We start from the raw sequence: 15564 nt of genomic DNA, 5'->3' as shown, positions 1-15564 counted from the left end.
ATTATAACTTATTTCTTATACTACTATTTCTTATAAATATGATTACCAGAAGTAATATTATTCTTAACAAATGTTTTATGTTATAATACTATAATTCACTTTTTTTGTTTTTTTTTTTTTAATTTTGCAGTATTACCACCAGAAACACCCTCTCAATTACATCCTTCTATTCATCTTCACCGTTACGTTAGCCTTTGCCGTTGGATTGACTTGCACCTTTACTAGCGGTAGCATCTCATCAACATTCTCGATCTCTTCTTTTGAATTATATTCTTTTGTTAATTATATCATTTGTGATTTGTACTTTATTATTGGGTGAGAATTCGTTGACAAATGTATGCGGAAAATGTTTTTTGTGAACGTTAAAATGGGATGACAAAAAGTTGTTTCTTTGATTATGGGGTGTATTTTTGAGATGTTTGTATACGAAAAAGATGAAAAGTGAGAAAGAGACAAAAGTAATTGTACGGTGTGTTACCTACAATGTTATTTTTTTATATATATTCGGATAGTAGGACTGTTTGTATACATTGCGTGACCTTTGGTTTAAAGTTTAGTAGAATTGATTTTGAATCAATGAAAGTGCCCAAAATTTGTGTTTAGACTAATCTGAATCACATAGTTATACTAATAGTGGAATGTGTGTTTTTCATGGGAAAGTGTAAGAATTGGTTTTGTAATTTTAAAACAAACAAACAAACAAAGGCTTCATTTGTACGTTTACCAATAATTATGAGCCTGTTTTTAAATAATAATTAAAAGTTCATATTGATTTGAACCGTGCAAACTGTTTGTGGTCTGCTTTGGTTACATGTTGGTTACTTGGTATGTGTGTGATTCGATCTAATAGCATTTAATGTTTTAGGCGTACGAAGAGGAGGATGTCAGGAAGGCTGTTTGTTGCTAACTTGTTATAATTTCATTTGGGTTACTTTAGCTTAGGGTCTGGAATTTAATACCATCAATGACACTGCTTTTTATTATTTTTTTAAGGTGGAAACTTTATTAAGATAAAATAGCAAGAACATCAAGAGTTTAGGCCATAAGCACCTCATTAGGTACTGTGCAGGTCTATTAGCCTCCCTAAGCATGCAGCAAAGTGAACATTTGGAAGCCTAGCATTCTTGTTTCTGTCTCTTATGGTGGCTTGTGATCAATAGTTTCATTTTTGAGTGAGAATTGCCATTTTATTTCAAATGAAGCTGGAAACTGGATACAGGGGGAATTATTCTGGAATCTGTGATATTGACTACAATAGTGGTGGTCAGCTTGACTCTGTACACCTTTTGGGCCGCAAAGAGAGGCCATGATTTCAACTTTTTGGGGCCTTTCTTGTTAGGAGCTTTGCTAGTTCTTATGCTCTTTGCCTTTATACAGGTATTTGGGTCCTGAAACCTTTGTGCTTGTTGCACTTCTCAGTTTACCTTTTGGAATAGTCAATTCGAAATGTAAAATTACATTTTGAAATGCACTTGCTTTCGGCCTGCCGGAATCCGGAAGGTCAAAAAAACATTTTTGAAAGAGTACAGGAAGCAACAGGCCAACAGCCTATGCATAATACTATTGGGCTATTAGCCCCTCTTATGTAATTATGTTATAGTGTGTTGTTCCTTTCCTTGCAGCTTCTGCTTCCACTGGGTAGGATTTCTACGATGATCTATGGGGTCCTGGCATCAATTATATTTTGTGGCTACATCTTATATGACACAGACAACCTCATCAAGAGAGATACACCTACGATCAGTACATATGGGCTTCGGTCGCCTTGTATTTAGATGTCGTCAATCTCTTCCTTTCTCTGCTTACTATTTTTAGAGCTGTTAACTAAGGACATAATTCTAGTAGCATATATTCCTCGCCTTGGTACATTTTGTGTTTGCTTTAAGAAACTAGAATGCTATGTTAAAAAATACTTATCAAGTTGTCTCTTTAGTAAATTTCTTGTAATTGTCACGCTGTTGGTAATTTGTTGACTAAAAGCTGGTGTTTTGCACTGAATTGTAAATATACATTTACCATCTTGATACATTTCTTCTTTTTGGCTCTCACTTAACTGTTATAGTATATTCTTTAACGATTTATCTTCGCTTTATTGTGCCTAGGTGATAACTAACATATTTGATGTACCATATAGTTTGAAACTGTATTTGATTTTGACACTATTTAAAAGTCCAAACGAACACTATTTCAGAGGCAATCAAGTTACAGTGATAGCGTGGAAAATCCTAGCCATTTCTTCTCTGTTGGTTGTCTGCTCTCAATTGTACTGCAACTTTCAATAGTCCTCCCCATGTTCACATACATCTCATTATTGTTGTGAACTAGTTATCCAAAATCTGAAGTTCTCCTACGTTGCTTATCTTATATTTAGATTAATAAGGGGAGCAGCAGATCAAATCAAACTCTTGACAATAAAACCTTAAATGCCAAGTCAAGAAACAATTCTCAAAAGCTAAAGTTGTTGAATAAAACTCATGAATCGTTTTATATTTATAAGCTATCCATGACAATGTATGACAACATTGCCACGATTCTTCGCTCTAGGTGACTTGACACGCATTGTCTATGAGGTGAAAAAAAATACTCCTACGATTATACAAATTTAGATAGCAAATGGTATTTTCTTGGGTAACTCATCAAGTCCATTTGAGTCCTCTTTGCTAATGATGATTGTTTGAGGCTGAACAGTGAACACATGCAAATTACATCTCAATACATTATAGTTTGAATTGAGTTCATTACTCAGCAATAGCTAGCTAGACTCTGTTGGTATTAATAAGATGAATTAAGTTCAATTTCCATATCTGTTTTGTCTTTGTGCAACAACGGAAAGAAGCCTTGAAACCCCTTGTGTCCAGAGGTCATATTCTCTTTGATTTCGACACTCAAACTCCACAATCCCCCTTGCGTCTGTCTTCAATCCAAAGTACCGTCGCTTCTCACCATCGCCAAGAAGATGTCTTCCTGGCCATGCTGGTAAATCCGTGCATATATCTAGCACAACATCTGCAGAATTTTAGAGCACAAGTTATTTATAATTGTTTATGGCTGGTTCAGTGCTAGCAAAACAAAATTGTGATCTAATGGCTGCTTACTCTTTTTCTTTTTGGTAATGGTTCCTGCAACATGTCTGCTCTTCATTTTCAGCATTACCTGAAATGTTTGCAAGCCTTGGGATTGAATTGAATGAACATTAAGGCAACTCCATCTGCTGCGAATTCTTAAAAGAAAAATTTACCTGGCCAGTTCTATGTATATAAACAGACACTATTTTCCAGTGAAGATCACCTGCATTTACCACCAAAATGGAGTTTAATCATTTTTGAAAATAAGAAAAAGATCGAGTCAGTGCTAATAGCAGCATTTGTGATTGATACTACCTTTACGGGTGCGCTTGAGTAATTCACTGCCCTTAGCAAGTAGCTCTTGGCTGCAGGACCCTAGAAAATTTTCTCCATTGAAAATTTCCCCACTGTCACTAGTGCTGGTATTGCTGGTATTGCTGTTAATACTTTTACCACATAGTCCAATCCCCCCTATGCCTCTCTCTAGTGGTGTCACTGTAGCAATATTCCATACCTCCTTCAAAGCTCTTGCTTTCAAGGTTGCTGCCCCTCTTAGAGCTGCATATGAAAGACAAAAAGTACATAAGCTGTGTCAATATAAGGAGACCAAAACATGAACACTAGCCAATTTTATTCTTATGATCCCAAGGGACTAATTAACTATGAGACATTAGACTCTGGTTGATTCTTTATAGTTGAAACAGCTTAATTAGTCGTTTTGTATGGTTAAGTCTCAACATTTTGGAGATATAAGATGGGTTGAATGGTTAAGGGAAAAGGGAAAAGGAGAAAGGTTATGAGTTTGATCTCCTTTGCCAACAAAAATTAACATTATAACAAAACTAATATTTGCAGATAAAAAAGAAGTCCCAACATTTTGCAAAGATCTTCCATATGTATTTTGGTGTATCAACTGTAGGAAAAGTAGAACCTATTAACCTAATGGCCATAATGATTTCTTGTTCTTAAAAAGTATCCAATATTATAAGAAATGGATTCCTAATGAGTGCAAAAACTCTACCTGTGGCAGCTGCAGCAGTAAGAGTAGTGATATCATCAGGAGAACGAACATTCACAGCAGAGCTAACCACTGAAGCAAGGTGGTCACGCTCAGCCCCCATTGCTTCAGCAGCCTCTACACACTGTGCAGCAACCAATGTTGCTGCAGAAGCAACAGCCATGTCAGTCTTTGCCATCTTCTCATCCTTGCTTGGTGCAGATGAGCCAGCTGCTGTTGCGGCCGCAATGGCTGCTACAGCAGCAGCCACTGCTGCCACTGAAATAGTGGCATGCAGCTGAGCATTGTGGGTTCTGTTTTCTTCTTTCTTCTTTTCTCTTCGCTCCTTCAACCATCTTCCAACAGTTTTAGGTCCTGAGCAAGCCGTGCCATTGCCAATGGTTGCACTGGTTCTTCCACCATTGAATAAAGGGTGAATGGAATTGTTTGCCCGAAAAAACTGCAATCACATTAATAAGGATTAAGGTTGGTTAAACCATAAGCATTACTATGAGTTTTACTAGGTGAAAAGTTCAACATACTAAGTGCGTGTCTGGTTTACCGTTGGGATGTCCCCAAAGGACCTTTGAATCGAAGGCTTTGAATTCCTACTTCTCACAAAACAGTGAATTAAAATGTGTGTCCCTTCAACCTAACAACCTAAGGTTAAGCCAACCACACCCTAACCCTTGAGTAATTTCAAGTTTAACTTCTTTTGATTTTCCTTTTTTAGAAAGAAAAAAAATGTAAGTCTGGCATGTTGTGTACTTGTGTTGGTTTAACATTGTAGAGCTGTTTCCTCTTTCATTTCAAGAAAACACTGTCATAGGACTGCTGACAACATTCAAGGCTTGTCCCTCGAATCACTGGCACGTGCCTTTTCCTCGTCACATTATGTTAGTTTTCATTGATTAGTTTCAGCAGTGAAGAAAAACAAACAAAACCGAAGGTACGACAATACATCCTATATAGTATCTCCAACATAAATTAACAAAACCAAGATATTTTTCCTTTCTTGTTCTTTCTAAGGCCAATTCAACAACACTTTGCCTAGTGCCTACTAAGACTAAAAGGTGAAATTGATTGCGTGAATGTAGAGATAAGAGCACTGTGCAGGCAACATCATTGTCCTGTTCTGAAGCAAACAGAGAATCAACAAATCCGGCAAGTTGACTTGAACACATAACATCACTAACATTTAACACCATCACACACAACACTACATACTTCAGCATTCAGAACTTTGCCGGTATCAAAATGTAAAATTTCATTCATGACCCTCATTAATTCATCTTCACAGCTCTAGTTCCCACTTTTTCCCCTTTCTTTTCACAGTCCATTTTCCAAGCAGAGTGGGGGAAGATAAAGTTGATCCTAAGTGATTAAACTCTCCCCTCAAAGCAGAAAGCACCAAGTCCCAACGAGTTACTAGTATTTTTATGAACAGAAGAAACCTTTCTTCTACGCATTCACACACACACCATAGGAGCTACATAAGCTATAAACAGCACTGAATCCCCACCCTATAGGAACACAGATGGGTCCCTCAATTTTTTCTTTGCAAAACTTTTACATTTTTTATTATTTCCTTTCTGTGTCTTTTAAGAAGAGAATCTTCTTGCATGTCTTGTATTGTAAGATTGTAAGACTAATCAGAGAAGACAAAACAAATGCAGTATTCTCCACATTAAAAAAATTATATAATTTACTAAATTGATTTTCTTTAAAAGAATAGATTAACCAAAGTGAGAGTTTCCTCAAAGATAAATAAACATTCACTCATTTTTAAACACCCTACTAATGCTTCTCGTTTCTCTTTTCTTTCTCAAACAAAAACTATTGCACATGTGAGAGTGGAAGCAACTCGCTCCATTGGGCCCCACCCCACTTGTTGTAAAGAAAAAAAAGAAAAGAGTAAGAGAGTGAGTGAGATGATGATACCTTAACAACATCGTCGAATTCATCTGAAGGTGAAATCGGAGGGCTATCTGTTCCGGTTAAGGAACCACCACCATTCAAAGGCTCGCTGCTGTGAGATAATCTTCCAGAAGTTAATGGAGACACTTCCTGTCACATAGTCAATAATAAAACAACTTCAAAGTAGACACCAAGATTAAAAACAATGTATATATATACGTAAGAACGTAGCGAGTTTCATATATTCTCTCCAATTTTTTTTACTCGTTGTTTAAGGTTGTTATATAGAAACTAGAAACCAAGAAATATAATAAATTTTCATGATTCTAAATTTGTCAGGGTTTTTTTTTTTCTCATTCAAGAGTAAATGCACGTGTAAAATGATTAAATGTTAGAAAACAAGTAAAAAAGATAAAAGAATAATTAATGTAATTTTGAAGTTTGTAAATAACACAGATAAATAGAAAGAAAAAATTTAAAAGAGAATCGGAGAGAGTAACATTTAAAAGCACCTCTCTTGCGGACTGTGACATAATGCGTTCAAGGACGAGCTGGGAGGTGGCAGAGGAAGCAAAAGAGAACTGATTCTTAGAAGAAATGGTTGTGGAGAAGTCCTCAGAAAAAGAGTTGTTGCTGTTGTGGTTGGGAGCAGAAACAGAAGTTTCTTCTGGAATGGAAGAAGTGTTGTTGTTGGAATTAGAGTGATGAGGTGCAAGAGCTTTGGAGACCTCAAGGGCAGAGGCACTCCATGAGCGTGACAGAAACTCCATTGGCACTCGAGGACTCTCCGGCAGAGGGGTCGGAACGAACTCCGGCCGGCGACAGTTTATTAAGGTGCACTTTGGTTCCATCATGTGTCAGGTGAGGTGGGAACTATTTCTACTACTACTACTATTATTATTATTATTATTATTATTGTGTTTTTTGATTTGAACAAGTTGTGGCAACATGAATATATAGTAACATACTTTGGTTTTTGGGTGAGGTGGGAATTGAGAATGTTTAAAATGCTAATGAAGTTGGCAATCACTGAATCACGTGTCAGCAAACGTTAAAGTGTCAAGTACTTTTTGTCGTCAAGCATTATTAATGCTTAATTATATTTATCGATTTACTTTACTTTACTGACCACGGCCAATCCAATTATCCAAATCTCGCTATTTCTCTCTTCCTTTGCTCAGAGTATAATTGACCTTTTAAGAGTTTGATCACAGATCACCTTCAATTATCATACAATATAACAAATATGTATAACCCTTTTTCTTATTGTATAATTATAATTGGATTGCTTAATTGTTTTTACTAAACTCTACAAAAACTATCTCTTCACGGGATTCAAACAAGTAACCTCTATTTTTGTACTAAACCAATCCCTCTCATTAATTTATATTTGGATATTAATTATATTTTAAAAGTGAATTGGAAAAAAATGACTTTATTTATTGGGAAAATATAATTACTTTAATAGCACAAATAAACTATAGCTGATCGCGCTCAAAATTAATTCTTCCTAATAAGAAAGTTCAAAATGTTCACATTTCTGAAAATCAATTTTATCTTTCACAAAATTAATTTTCGATGTCGCAATTCGCAAACGCAGTTTATTCTACCCAAACTAATTTTAATATGTTGAAATTGATTAGTAAAGTAAAAAAAAATGGACAATTATGAACTGTACATATACAATATGCATGTTTTTGTTAAAATTTATAATTATTTTTTTGTTGAACTTAAGTTTCTTATTTCTATAAAACCGAATTGTCCAATAAAGTTTTAATATTCAAACATACTTTTAAACTGAATTTATTCTCGAAGTTAAATAAAACACCCAAACAGAAAACCAATCTTATTCATACATACATGTGCGGGATTTCCACAATATTTTCACACACATTGATATATACTTTACTGGCGCCACTTCGATTTGTCTCTTAACCACATATAGATATAATATATCTACAAAATTAGTGTTAGTATATAGAAACAGACATGGGATTCTCCTCTCACACATCGTGTTAGTATTTATTTAATTAAAATATGACCCCTTCGTATAACAAGAGCATTGTTCATACTTCATATGTTTCTTGTATTAAAAAAAAACGGTATCAACGAGCTATTAGTGATTGATTCACGTGACAATAATATTTGACAGTATGATGTCATAGATATTGAGGAGAAAGGAATCTAGCGGAATGGTTTGTGTATTTACTATTTACTCGCATCCCAAAGGTTGCATGAAGAAATCTAAGATGAGAGCGGACATAATTATAAGCATGAGACAAAAAGATAATGCGAGACAGCCTAATGACTTGGGCCACGTTTGGAGGGTGCCATGATTGTACTACTTTCTCTACAACATGTAACCTTAAGCAAAGCAATTGAGTTAAATCTAATGCTTTTAACTTTTTAACATCGTTCAAACCGTCACGAGAATGCTTAAAGGTTTATTAGTATTTGGTATTAATGTTAAGATACTTCTTCATACTACAATTTTTTTTTATAGATGATAAAACTGGTACATTTATAACGTGTATAGAACCCTCAAATAGTTTTATAAAATAGTGTCTCAGAATGAGATTGAAGCATTTGAACATTGAATCCAAGAATTTTACAAAGTTGAACAATCTAAGTATTTCAAGTATCCTAGAGATTGATTACTTGGTTATGTACATGTCAATTTTTTTATTAACAGGTAATCATTTGGTTCAAAATTTAATTACATTTAAGATTTATTATTCCTTTCAAGGAATCAAACCTAAATCTTTTTTTCACAAATTCAGACAATTAAATTATATCCATTGTTATATAGATTTCGTTTATATTTCATACATGTCTATTATTAAAAAGAAATGTGACAAGTAAAACTTTTTAGCACAAGTGTCACCGTATCAAATTTAGAGTAGAAAGTTTCACCTATTTTTTTTTATATATAAAAAAACTACTAGAATTAACAGGTTATAAAACATGTTTGGGCCATTGGGCTAAATTTTTTATCCACCTTTTCGGACTAGGGTATTCAACTCATTAGTTCATTCGGCTATCCATGCTTCGGCCTATCAAAAAAGAAACCTAAAACGACATGTGGTAAATTCGTTGAACTTTTTTCAATTAGGTAAAAGAGAATTAAAAAAGTGTAATATATTAGGTTTGTTTCATTTTCATTACTCTTAAAGTTGTGTTGTTTTAATGCTCAAAATTTCAGATTAGGAGATGAACATAGATGCATTTTTTTTTAATAATTTTTCTGTTCGTATTGGCGAGAAAACAATTAGAGTGATCAGATTTGTTAGATGATACAATTAAAAATTATAAGGCGGACAAATGAAAGGAGTAGTGATTAATAGAAGCCAAAACTTTTCTCATTGACGTTTTATTTATATTTATATATTTATATCATTCCTTTTAAATTAAATTTTGGTAGGTTAACCCCACCTATAATGGAACAAGCCAAAATTTCCAACTCGCATATCTAAAACAAGGTCTCATCAGCCCGTTTTGGGTGGCCTGACCACGAGGCAGGACAAACTAACTTATTTTGTCACCCTAAACTAGAACAAATATAGAAGAAAGTTTTATCTTTAAGGTAGTGTTTGGTTGGTAGAAAAAAAAATGAAAGTGTGAGAAATAAAAAGGAATGAAAAAGAGATAGAAAAAAAGTGAAAAATGAAGTCGTTTGGTTAAGACAAAATAAAATGAAAGATTTGAATTAAAATGATATAAAAATTAACCAAATCTACAACTCCAATTTTACCTCTGTATTTTCGTCCCTTTTTCTCGCTGGAGTTACTTAGTTTCATTTACTTTGCTATGAAACGAACACAACCTAATAGCAAGAAGATTAGGCTGCCAAAAAAAAAAGCAAGATTGTAAATTAGGTTAAAATTGAAAAAAAAAAAACTGAAACTAACTATATTTTAAAACCTGATGATTTTTTTAAAACTAAAACTAAAAATTGATTGTTGTTTTTAAAAAATTTCAAAACTAAAAATCACTCCAATCCTGAGCTTAAACATCTTTGTTCCTTCTACTTTTAATAAGATTAAATATTACTTTTGATCCTTGATCTTATTTTATTTTTTTTAAAATGGTATCTTATCTTTTAAAAAGAATGTGATTATTTATCTTATTTATAAGGTTTAAAATAACATTTACCATCAGGTAAGTGTGATATTCATTAACCTAGAAAACAAAATTGAGTGACATGGACAAAACGATGTTAATTAAATTTAGATTAATCCTTTAACTTTTAAAATGAATATAAAATAATTCTTTAACTATTTAAATATATTTAACGTATTCATTCAAATAAGATTCAAATTTTTCTTCTCTTAAGAGTGTTTTTTTTTTAAAATTACCCAAACAGACCCTCAGTATAATCACTAATACAACCTCTTTAGGCTACTGAACAACTAGTATTCTTTTACCTTGACCTATAGAATTTTAAATAGCTCTGCACCGAAACTAACTCTTAATATATAGATAGCTTTAAAGAAACCAAAAATCAAGGAAATATAAGGGGGATAGGATAAACAATTGCATAAACCACTCGTACGTACAATGAATGAACAATAGACTTTTTTTTTTAAAAAAAAAAACACTCTCAAAAAGTTTTATTAGATAAATAGAAAATAACAAGAGTAAAAAAAATGTTCAAAAGCTTGAAAGAACAAAACATAAATCACACTTTGTAGCATTATGTTGTTTTTAACTAGTTCTCTTTCTTTATATCTGTCATCCACCTTATCCATCCAAAATGGCACGGATGTTACTGATTTTCCTTTAAAGTTTAATAGCTAGAAATGATAGGACACTTGAAAGAATTTACAAGGACGTAAGATGATGTTTCCTTGGAGAATGTTCGACAGACCGAGGCCGTTATGTAACAAATCAACTCATTGACAACACTTTGAAACTTCCGAAGGATCTAATTATTAGTTCAAATCCAAAAGAAGCAGATAGCTACGAATTGAAGTCTTCAAAATTAATTTAGTTTCAAATGTGGATGTCCATTTCCTGCAAGAGTATCTATCAGTGTGACATAATAATAATATATATGATTGATAAATAATTTTATTTCTTATGGATTATAAATTTAATTTATAACTGATGTATATAAAAAAAATTATTAAAAGAAATTAACTCCTTAAATAAATTTTATTATTTTAGGAACAAAAATTTGCAGCAACAGCAGTGAGTGCTAAGTAGAACTATGTGTGTTCAAGTAAAGTTCATTAGATATTAATTATTAGAAAAGTAAGCTTAAATGCCAATTTTTGGATGCAAGAGTAACCAAGTAAAAGAATATTTAGTGTGTTTTGATTATAGTTAATACATTCAACCGAACCCACGTTAAACTTGATGCACCACTCACGTGACTATTCTGTTTATGCAATGGAATGCATAATTTTTCTATTGAACGAATGCCTATGCAAACACATGTTTAGCTTGGTTTGATCTTAATTATTAGTCTTGCAGCAATCAGCATATTACTATACATTTAATTTATTTTGGTGAAAAGCATAGTACTAAATAGTAGTTCAGTCCTTGATAAAAAAAAACAATGTTAATTAATTAAGTTAATGTTCCCCCATATAATAATCTCCTATTTTGGAGCATTGGTGTAGAATGTAGATGCTGCTGTGGCTCTGACATTACACAACTGGAAAAATGTCAGAGTGTATAGGCTTTGTGGAATGAGGTGAGTAGTGATGGTGTTCCTTCTTTCTTGTTATAGGTGTTGGCTACGTCCAAGGCCGACATGATAGGAAGTGCAAACAAATGCTATTGCAGCACACACACAACACAAAAGCTGAGTTCCAGAAGGGGACCTAAGCTAAAATGCGCGTGCTTATATATAGACGTCATCAACTCCTTCTACTTTTTTTTTTCTTCAAAATTTTTCAGCCCATGAGGAGTATGAACATAATTTCATCATTTTCTGAAAGGCTATGACAAACCACAACAGCCTTTGCTTTTGGTGGTTGTATTTTATTCTGTCCTTCATAATAATTTCTGACAAAAGACACAACCTTTATTCCTTTTGCCTCATTTTCTCACTAATAATTGCTCCCTTTCGATCTCAATTGCTATTCAAATGTGCTTTGTTGGTGTTTTCGAGATCAAAGAAGTGAAGGACCCTTTTTTTAAATTTTTTTTCCATCTAATGAGTATACTTTACAAATTACAAGTCAATTTTGGCTACCCTTTTGGACCACCAAGGAATGACAAAGCGCGACCTATTACAACCTAATGGCTACTTCAATGAACAAAAAGGTGGTATATGAACATTTTTTGTTTCTTCTATCACAACCCCATTTTTTATTTTTCTTTTTAACTTTATTTACTTCAGAAAGAAGACTTCTCCATGCAAAATTACAAACCCCCACACCACTTAGCAGGTGTGCTATTTTTGGCCAGACTATTTAAAGCGTCAAAAGAAACATCATCAACGAGGAAAATGATGACATTTAAATGTGGTAATATGGGTCAAGTAGCTAAAATAATTGTGACTAATTAATGTTCTTCCTCTTAATTTATGCGTTTCAGGTTTAAGCCAAAGGTTGGGTGAATGACGACAAAACACAGGAGGCACAAACCTTACCTTGCCCGACATATATCTCCTGACAACCAAATATGTAGCAGTAGGGAATGTTGACCGAAAACCACAGCACAGAGAAGCCAAAGAGAGAGAAGGAATCAAGTGTATGCCCATTCTTTATTGGCCAGCCACTGCAGGGAAAAACATTGATACTTGTATATTTGTATTAATATTGATATATGAGATATGGTGAGATAATGTTTTCTATTCTATTTATATATGAAAAGGACTTCATGAATGAATTGAAGATCATATAATTAAGCTTAATAAAAATAAAGGAAAAAAGGATCATTTGAGTATGGTAAAACTTGTCTAATTTCCGATGAAATATAATGTAAGGTAAAATAACATTGACTAAAAATAAAAAAAAAATAAGTATCAGATGAGAAGACTTATAAGATATATTATCAGGTTTACATGATTTGATAATTTGTATCAATTTCACAACTATTTTTTTTTTATCTCCTTGTAATCTTATTCGCCAATGGGGACACTAATCCATTCTGCATGACTTAACACCCTGTACATAATAGTAGTTCACATTCTACTAGAGCAATTATTTTGTTCTACAAATGCCAATGACTTGCTCCGTGACATTTGAAAAAGTTTTATTTCAATTTAAGCTTTTTAAACTAAAATCTTCCTCCCTCGATTGCCTCATTATTCCCATTTAACTTTTCATCACTAAGGAGATTCAATCGTCTTCATTCCATTTCATGTATGAAATAAAGGATGGTTGTACGAGAAGGAGTGAGTTCATAGAAAATTGTAATTGTAGTTTGGGTTGGAGGCATGAAGAAAAAGATGAATGCGTGTGGAAAGAGATAAGTTTCTGTAGAGAGTAGTGGACAACAATTTGAGCTGCTATAGGGTTGCCAGGTGTTAAGTCTAGATTAGGTTGCTTGGATGGTGTAGCTGTAGGTTGCTTATAGTGGAAAGGGTCTGACTGTGTGAGATGGTAAAAATAAGTAAATAGTCAATTTGATTTTTGAAAAGTAGGAGACATTGTCCCTCTAGTAGTTAAACATAAAGTTCCTAAAACTAAAAATATAATTTATGTGTGTTTAGATTCACAGGTTGAATAATTTATTTTAAGTTTAAAATTGATTTTATATAATTTTTTAAGTGTTTGATTTTACGTTATTTTAGAATTGATTATAATTTAGAATTAATTAAGTTGAAATAATTTTCGATAACTTTTATATTGGATAAAAAAATTATATTAAATTTTATTTTTAACTTATTTTTATAAAAAAAAATACAAGCATGAATTACATTACTTTAAAATTAAATTTCACCAAAATCAATTTTCATTCATAATTAATTTTATCAATTTTCATCTAAATACGCACTTCATTACCCACTTTAGTCTAAAATCGAAAAAGTTGTGTAACTTAAACAATAATATTTTTTTTTGAAATGATAATATTGATATGTTTCTAAAGATAAAATACTATTAAATAGTTAAATTTAAAGAGTTAATTATTTGACAACATATAAGTTATTTTGAAATTTCTTATTTTTACAATAATTAATTTAAAATTCATTTCTAACATCATTTGTGATTAATTAGTGTAAAATTATTTAATATTATCACTAAATAGATTTTAAACTAATAATAATAATAGTTAAACATTTTAAATCAAACATTAACACTTTATTTCATAGAGAAGAAAAGTCATGGAAACGAAAGAATACAGATTTTTTTTTTCAAAAAAAAATTTCTCTCTTTGGTACCCATAGAAATAAGAGGAAAGAGAAAAAAAAAACTTGTAGGTCATACATTAAAATTAATGCTCTCCAATTTGATAAGAAAGCTACCATTAAATGACAGTAAAAGGCTAAAGTTGTTATTATGCATTTTATAATCACAACATATACAAATAAAATTATTATATCTCATTTTTATTTGTCTTTTTAAAACTAGATTTTTTTTCATTCTTTCCTTCCTTTTTCTCTCACGTCTAATAATCAAATAATTATTATATTTTCTACCACATTCTTTTCTTTTATTTTTTTATAAACCAAAAAGAAAAAGGAGATTACAAAAGTTCTCCGGTGACTGGAAACAGTTATAAGAAGCTCTAAAATTAGCTGCAAAGCAAGCAGGTGAGTGAGTCTATTATTATCTAGGGTTGAGAGAAGGTTTCCTTTTGAGATTACGTCAGCAGATTCTCCAATAACTGTGAGGAGTGACTTTACGAAAGGACAATTCTCTCCTTGGGATCATACAATTTCTATAAACATGAAGGCCCAGTTCCAGTTTAGTCATTCATACGGATGGACTTTCGTCACTCCCATCCCATAACATAACATTATGCACCCAATGCATCCTTTTTCTTTTTTCATTGTCACTGAAAAAAATGTCAAAAGAATCAACCCAACTTTATTCCTTTTACAACTCTGAATATATATAGCTTTCATTTTCAATATTTTTTAATTCCATAGTATTAGTAACTGTTTTCTTTTCAGAAAGTGATCAATCCTGGAGCTTCATGGTTTTGGTACACTTACCCGTGACCAATTTATTCCAGAGCTTGATGCTTTTGGTATTTGGATAAATCAAGTCTCTCTGGACAAAGAGTATAATGGGTGATTAAAATACAAAAAGGGGATGGGAGTACTTAGCAGAAATGGATGTTGTAAATAGCAAGTGCCTTCAAAAAAATAATGTTCCACCTGAGGGTACAAGGTTAGCCCATTAGATGAACCTAAGAATTGGCCCAAGAATTAAGTTTCTGACCTAAGATTCACACTCAGCCCATGATTGACCTGAAGTCGACCTAAGTGGTCAGTCTAGGGAATTAATTTTGTTCTAATATATTTAATGTATTAAAATTAATTGTCACAAAATTTATTATGTAAATTTACATGTGCATTAAATATACATTAAAAATTAATGTACCAAAATTAATTATCACAAAATTTATTATGTAAATTTGCATGTACATTAAATATACTTTAGAAATTTTAATATTATATATAGC

At 32.4% G+C, this 15564-nt stretch overlaps 1 protein-coding gene and 1 pseudogene across 1 annotated transcript; one reads left to right on the top strand and one right to left on the bottom strand.

Moving 5' to 3' along the window:
• Positions 1 to 121: 121 nt before the first annotated feature.
• Positions 122 to 2048, top strand: LOC114405528 (annotated as a pseudogene).
• Positions 2049 to 2461: 413 nt separating this feature from the next.
• LOC114406880 (VAN3-binding protein-like) lies at positions 2462 to 6915 on the bottom strand. Its single transcript, XM_028369726.1, has 7 exons — positions 6492 to 6915; positions 6004 to 6129; positions 4087 to 4522; positions 3381 to 3623; positions 3239 to 3288; positions 3096 to 3153; positions 2462 to 3006 (listed from the first exon to the last, which is right to left on the bottom strand). The coding sequence occupies exons 1-7, from the start codon at positions 6831 to 6833 to the stop codon at positions 2792 to 2794; spliced, it is 1470 nt and encodes a 489-aa protein (XP_028225527.1). The 5' UTR covers positions 6834 to 6915; the 3' UTR covers positions 2462 to 2791.
• Between the last annotated feature and the right edge of the window lie 8649 nt (positions 6916 to 15564).

This window comes from Glycine soja, chromosome 3 (assembly GCF_004193775.1).
Source record: "Glycine soja cultivar W05 chromosome 3, ASM419377v2, whole genome shotgun sequence".
In the NCBI taxonomy this organism is placed as follows: domain Eukaryota; kingdom Viridiplantae; phylum Streptophyta; class Magnoliopsida; order Fabales; family Fabaceae; genus Glycine; species Glycine soja.
The sequence above is the reverse complement of the archived record's forward strand: the minus strand, read 5'-3'. Positions and strand labels throughout refer to the sequence as shown.

Excerpts from the sequence above, each read along its gene's own strand:
- LOC114406880 (XM_028369726.1), bottom strand. The coding sequence starts at position 6,833 with ATGATGGAACCAAAGTGCACCTTAATAAACTGTCGCCGGCCGGAGTTC. Across the intron at positions 6,130-6,491 it reads TGTCACAGTCCGCAAGAGAG|GAAGTGTCTCCATTAACTTC; the intron begins GTGCTTTTAAAT and ends ACTATGTGACAG. Across the intron at positions 3,007-3,095 it reads CATTACCAAAAAGAAAAAGA|ATGTTGTGCTAGATATATGC; the intron begins GTAAGCAGCCAT and ends AAAATTCTGCAG.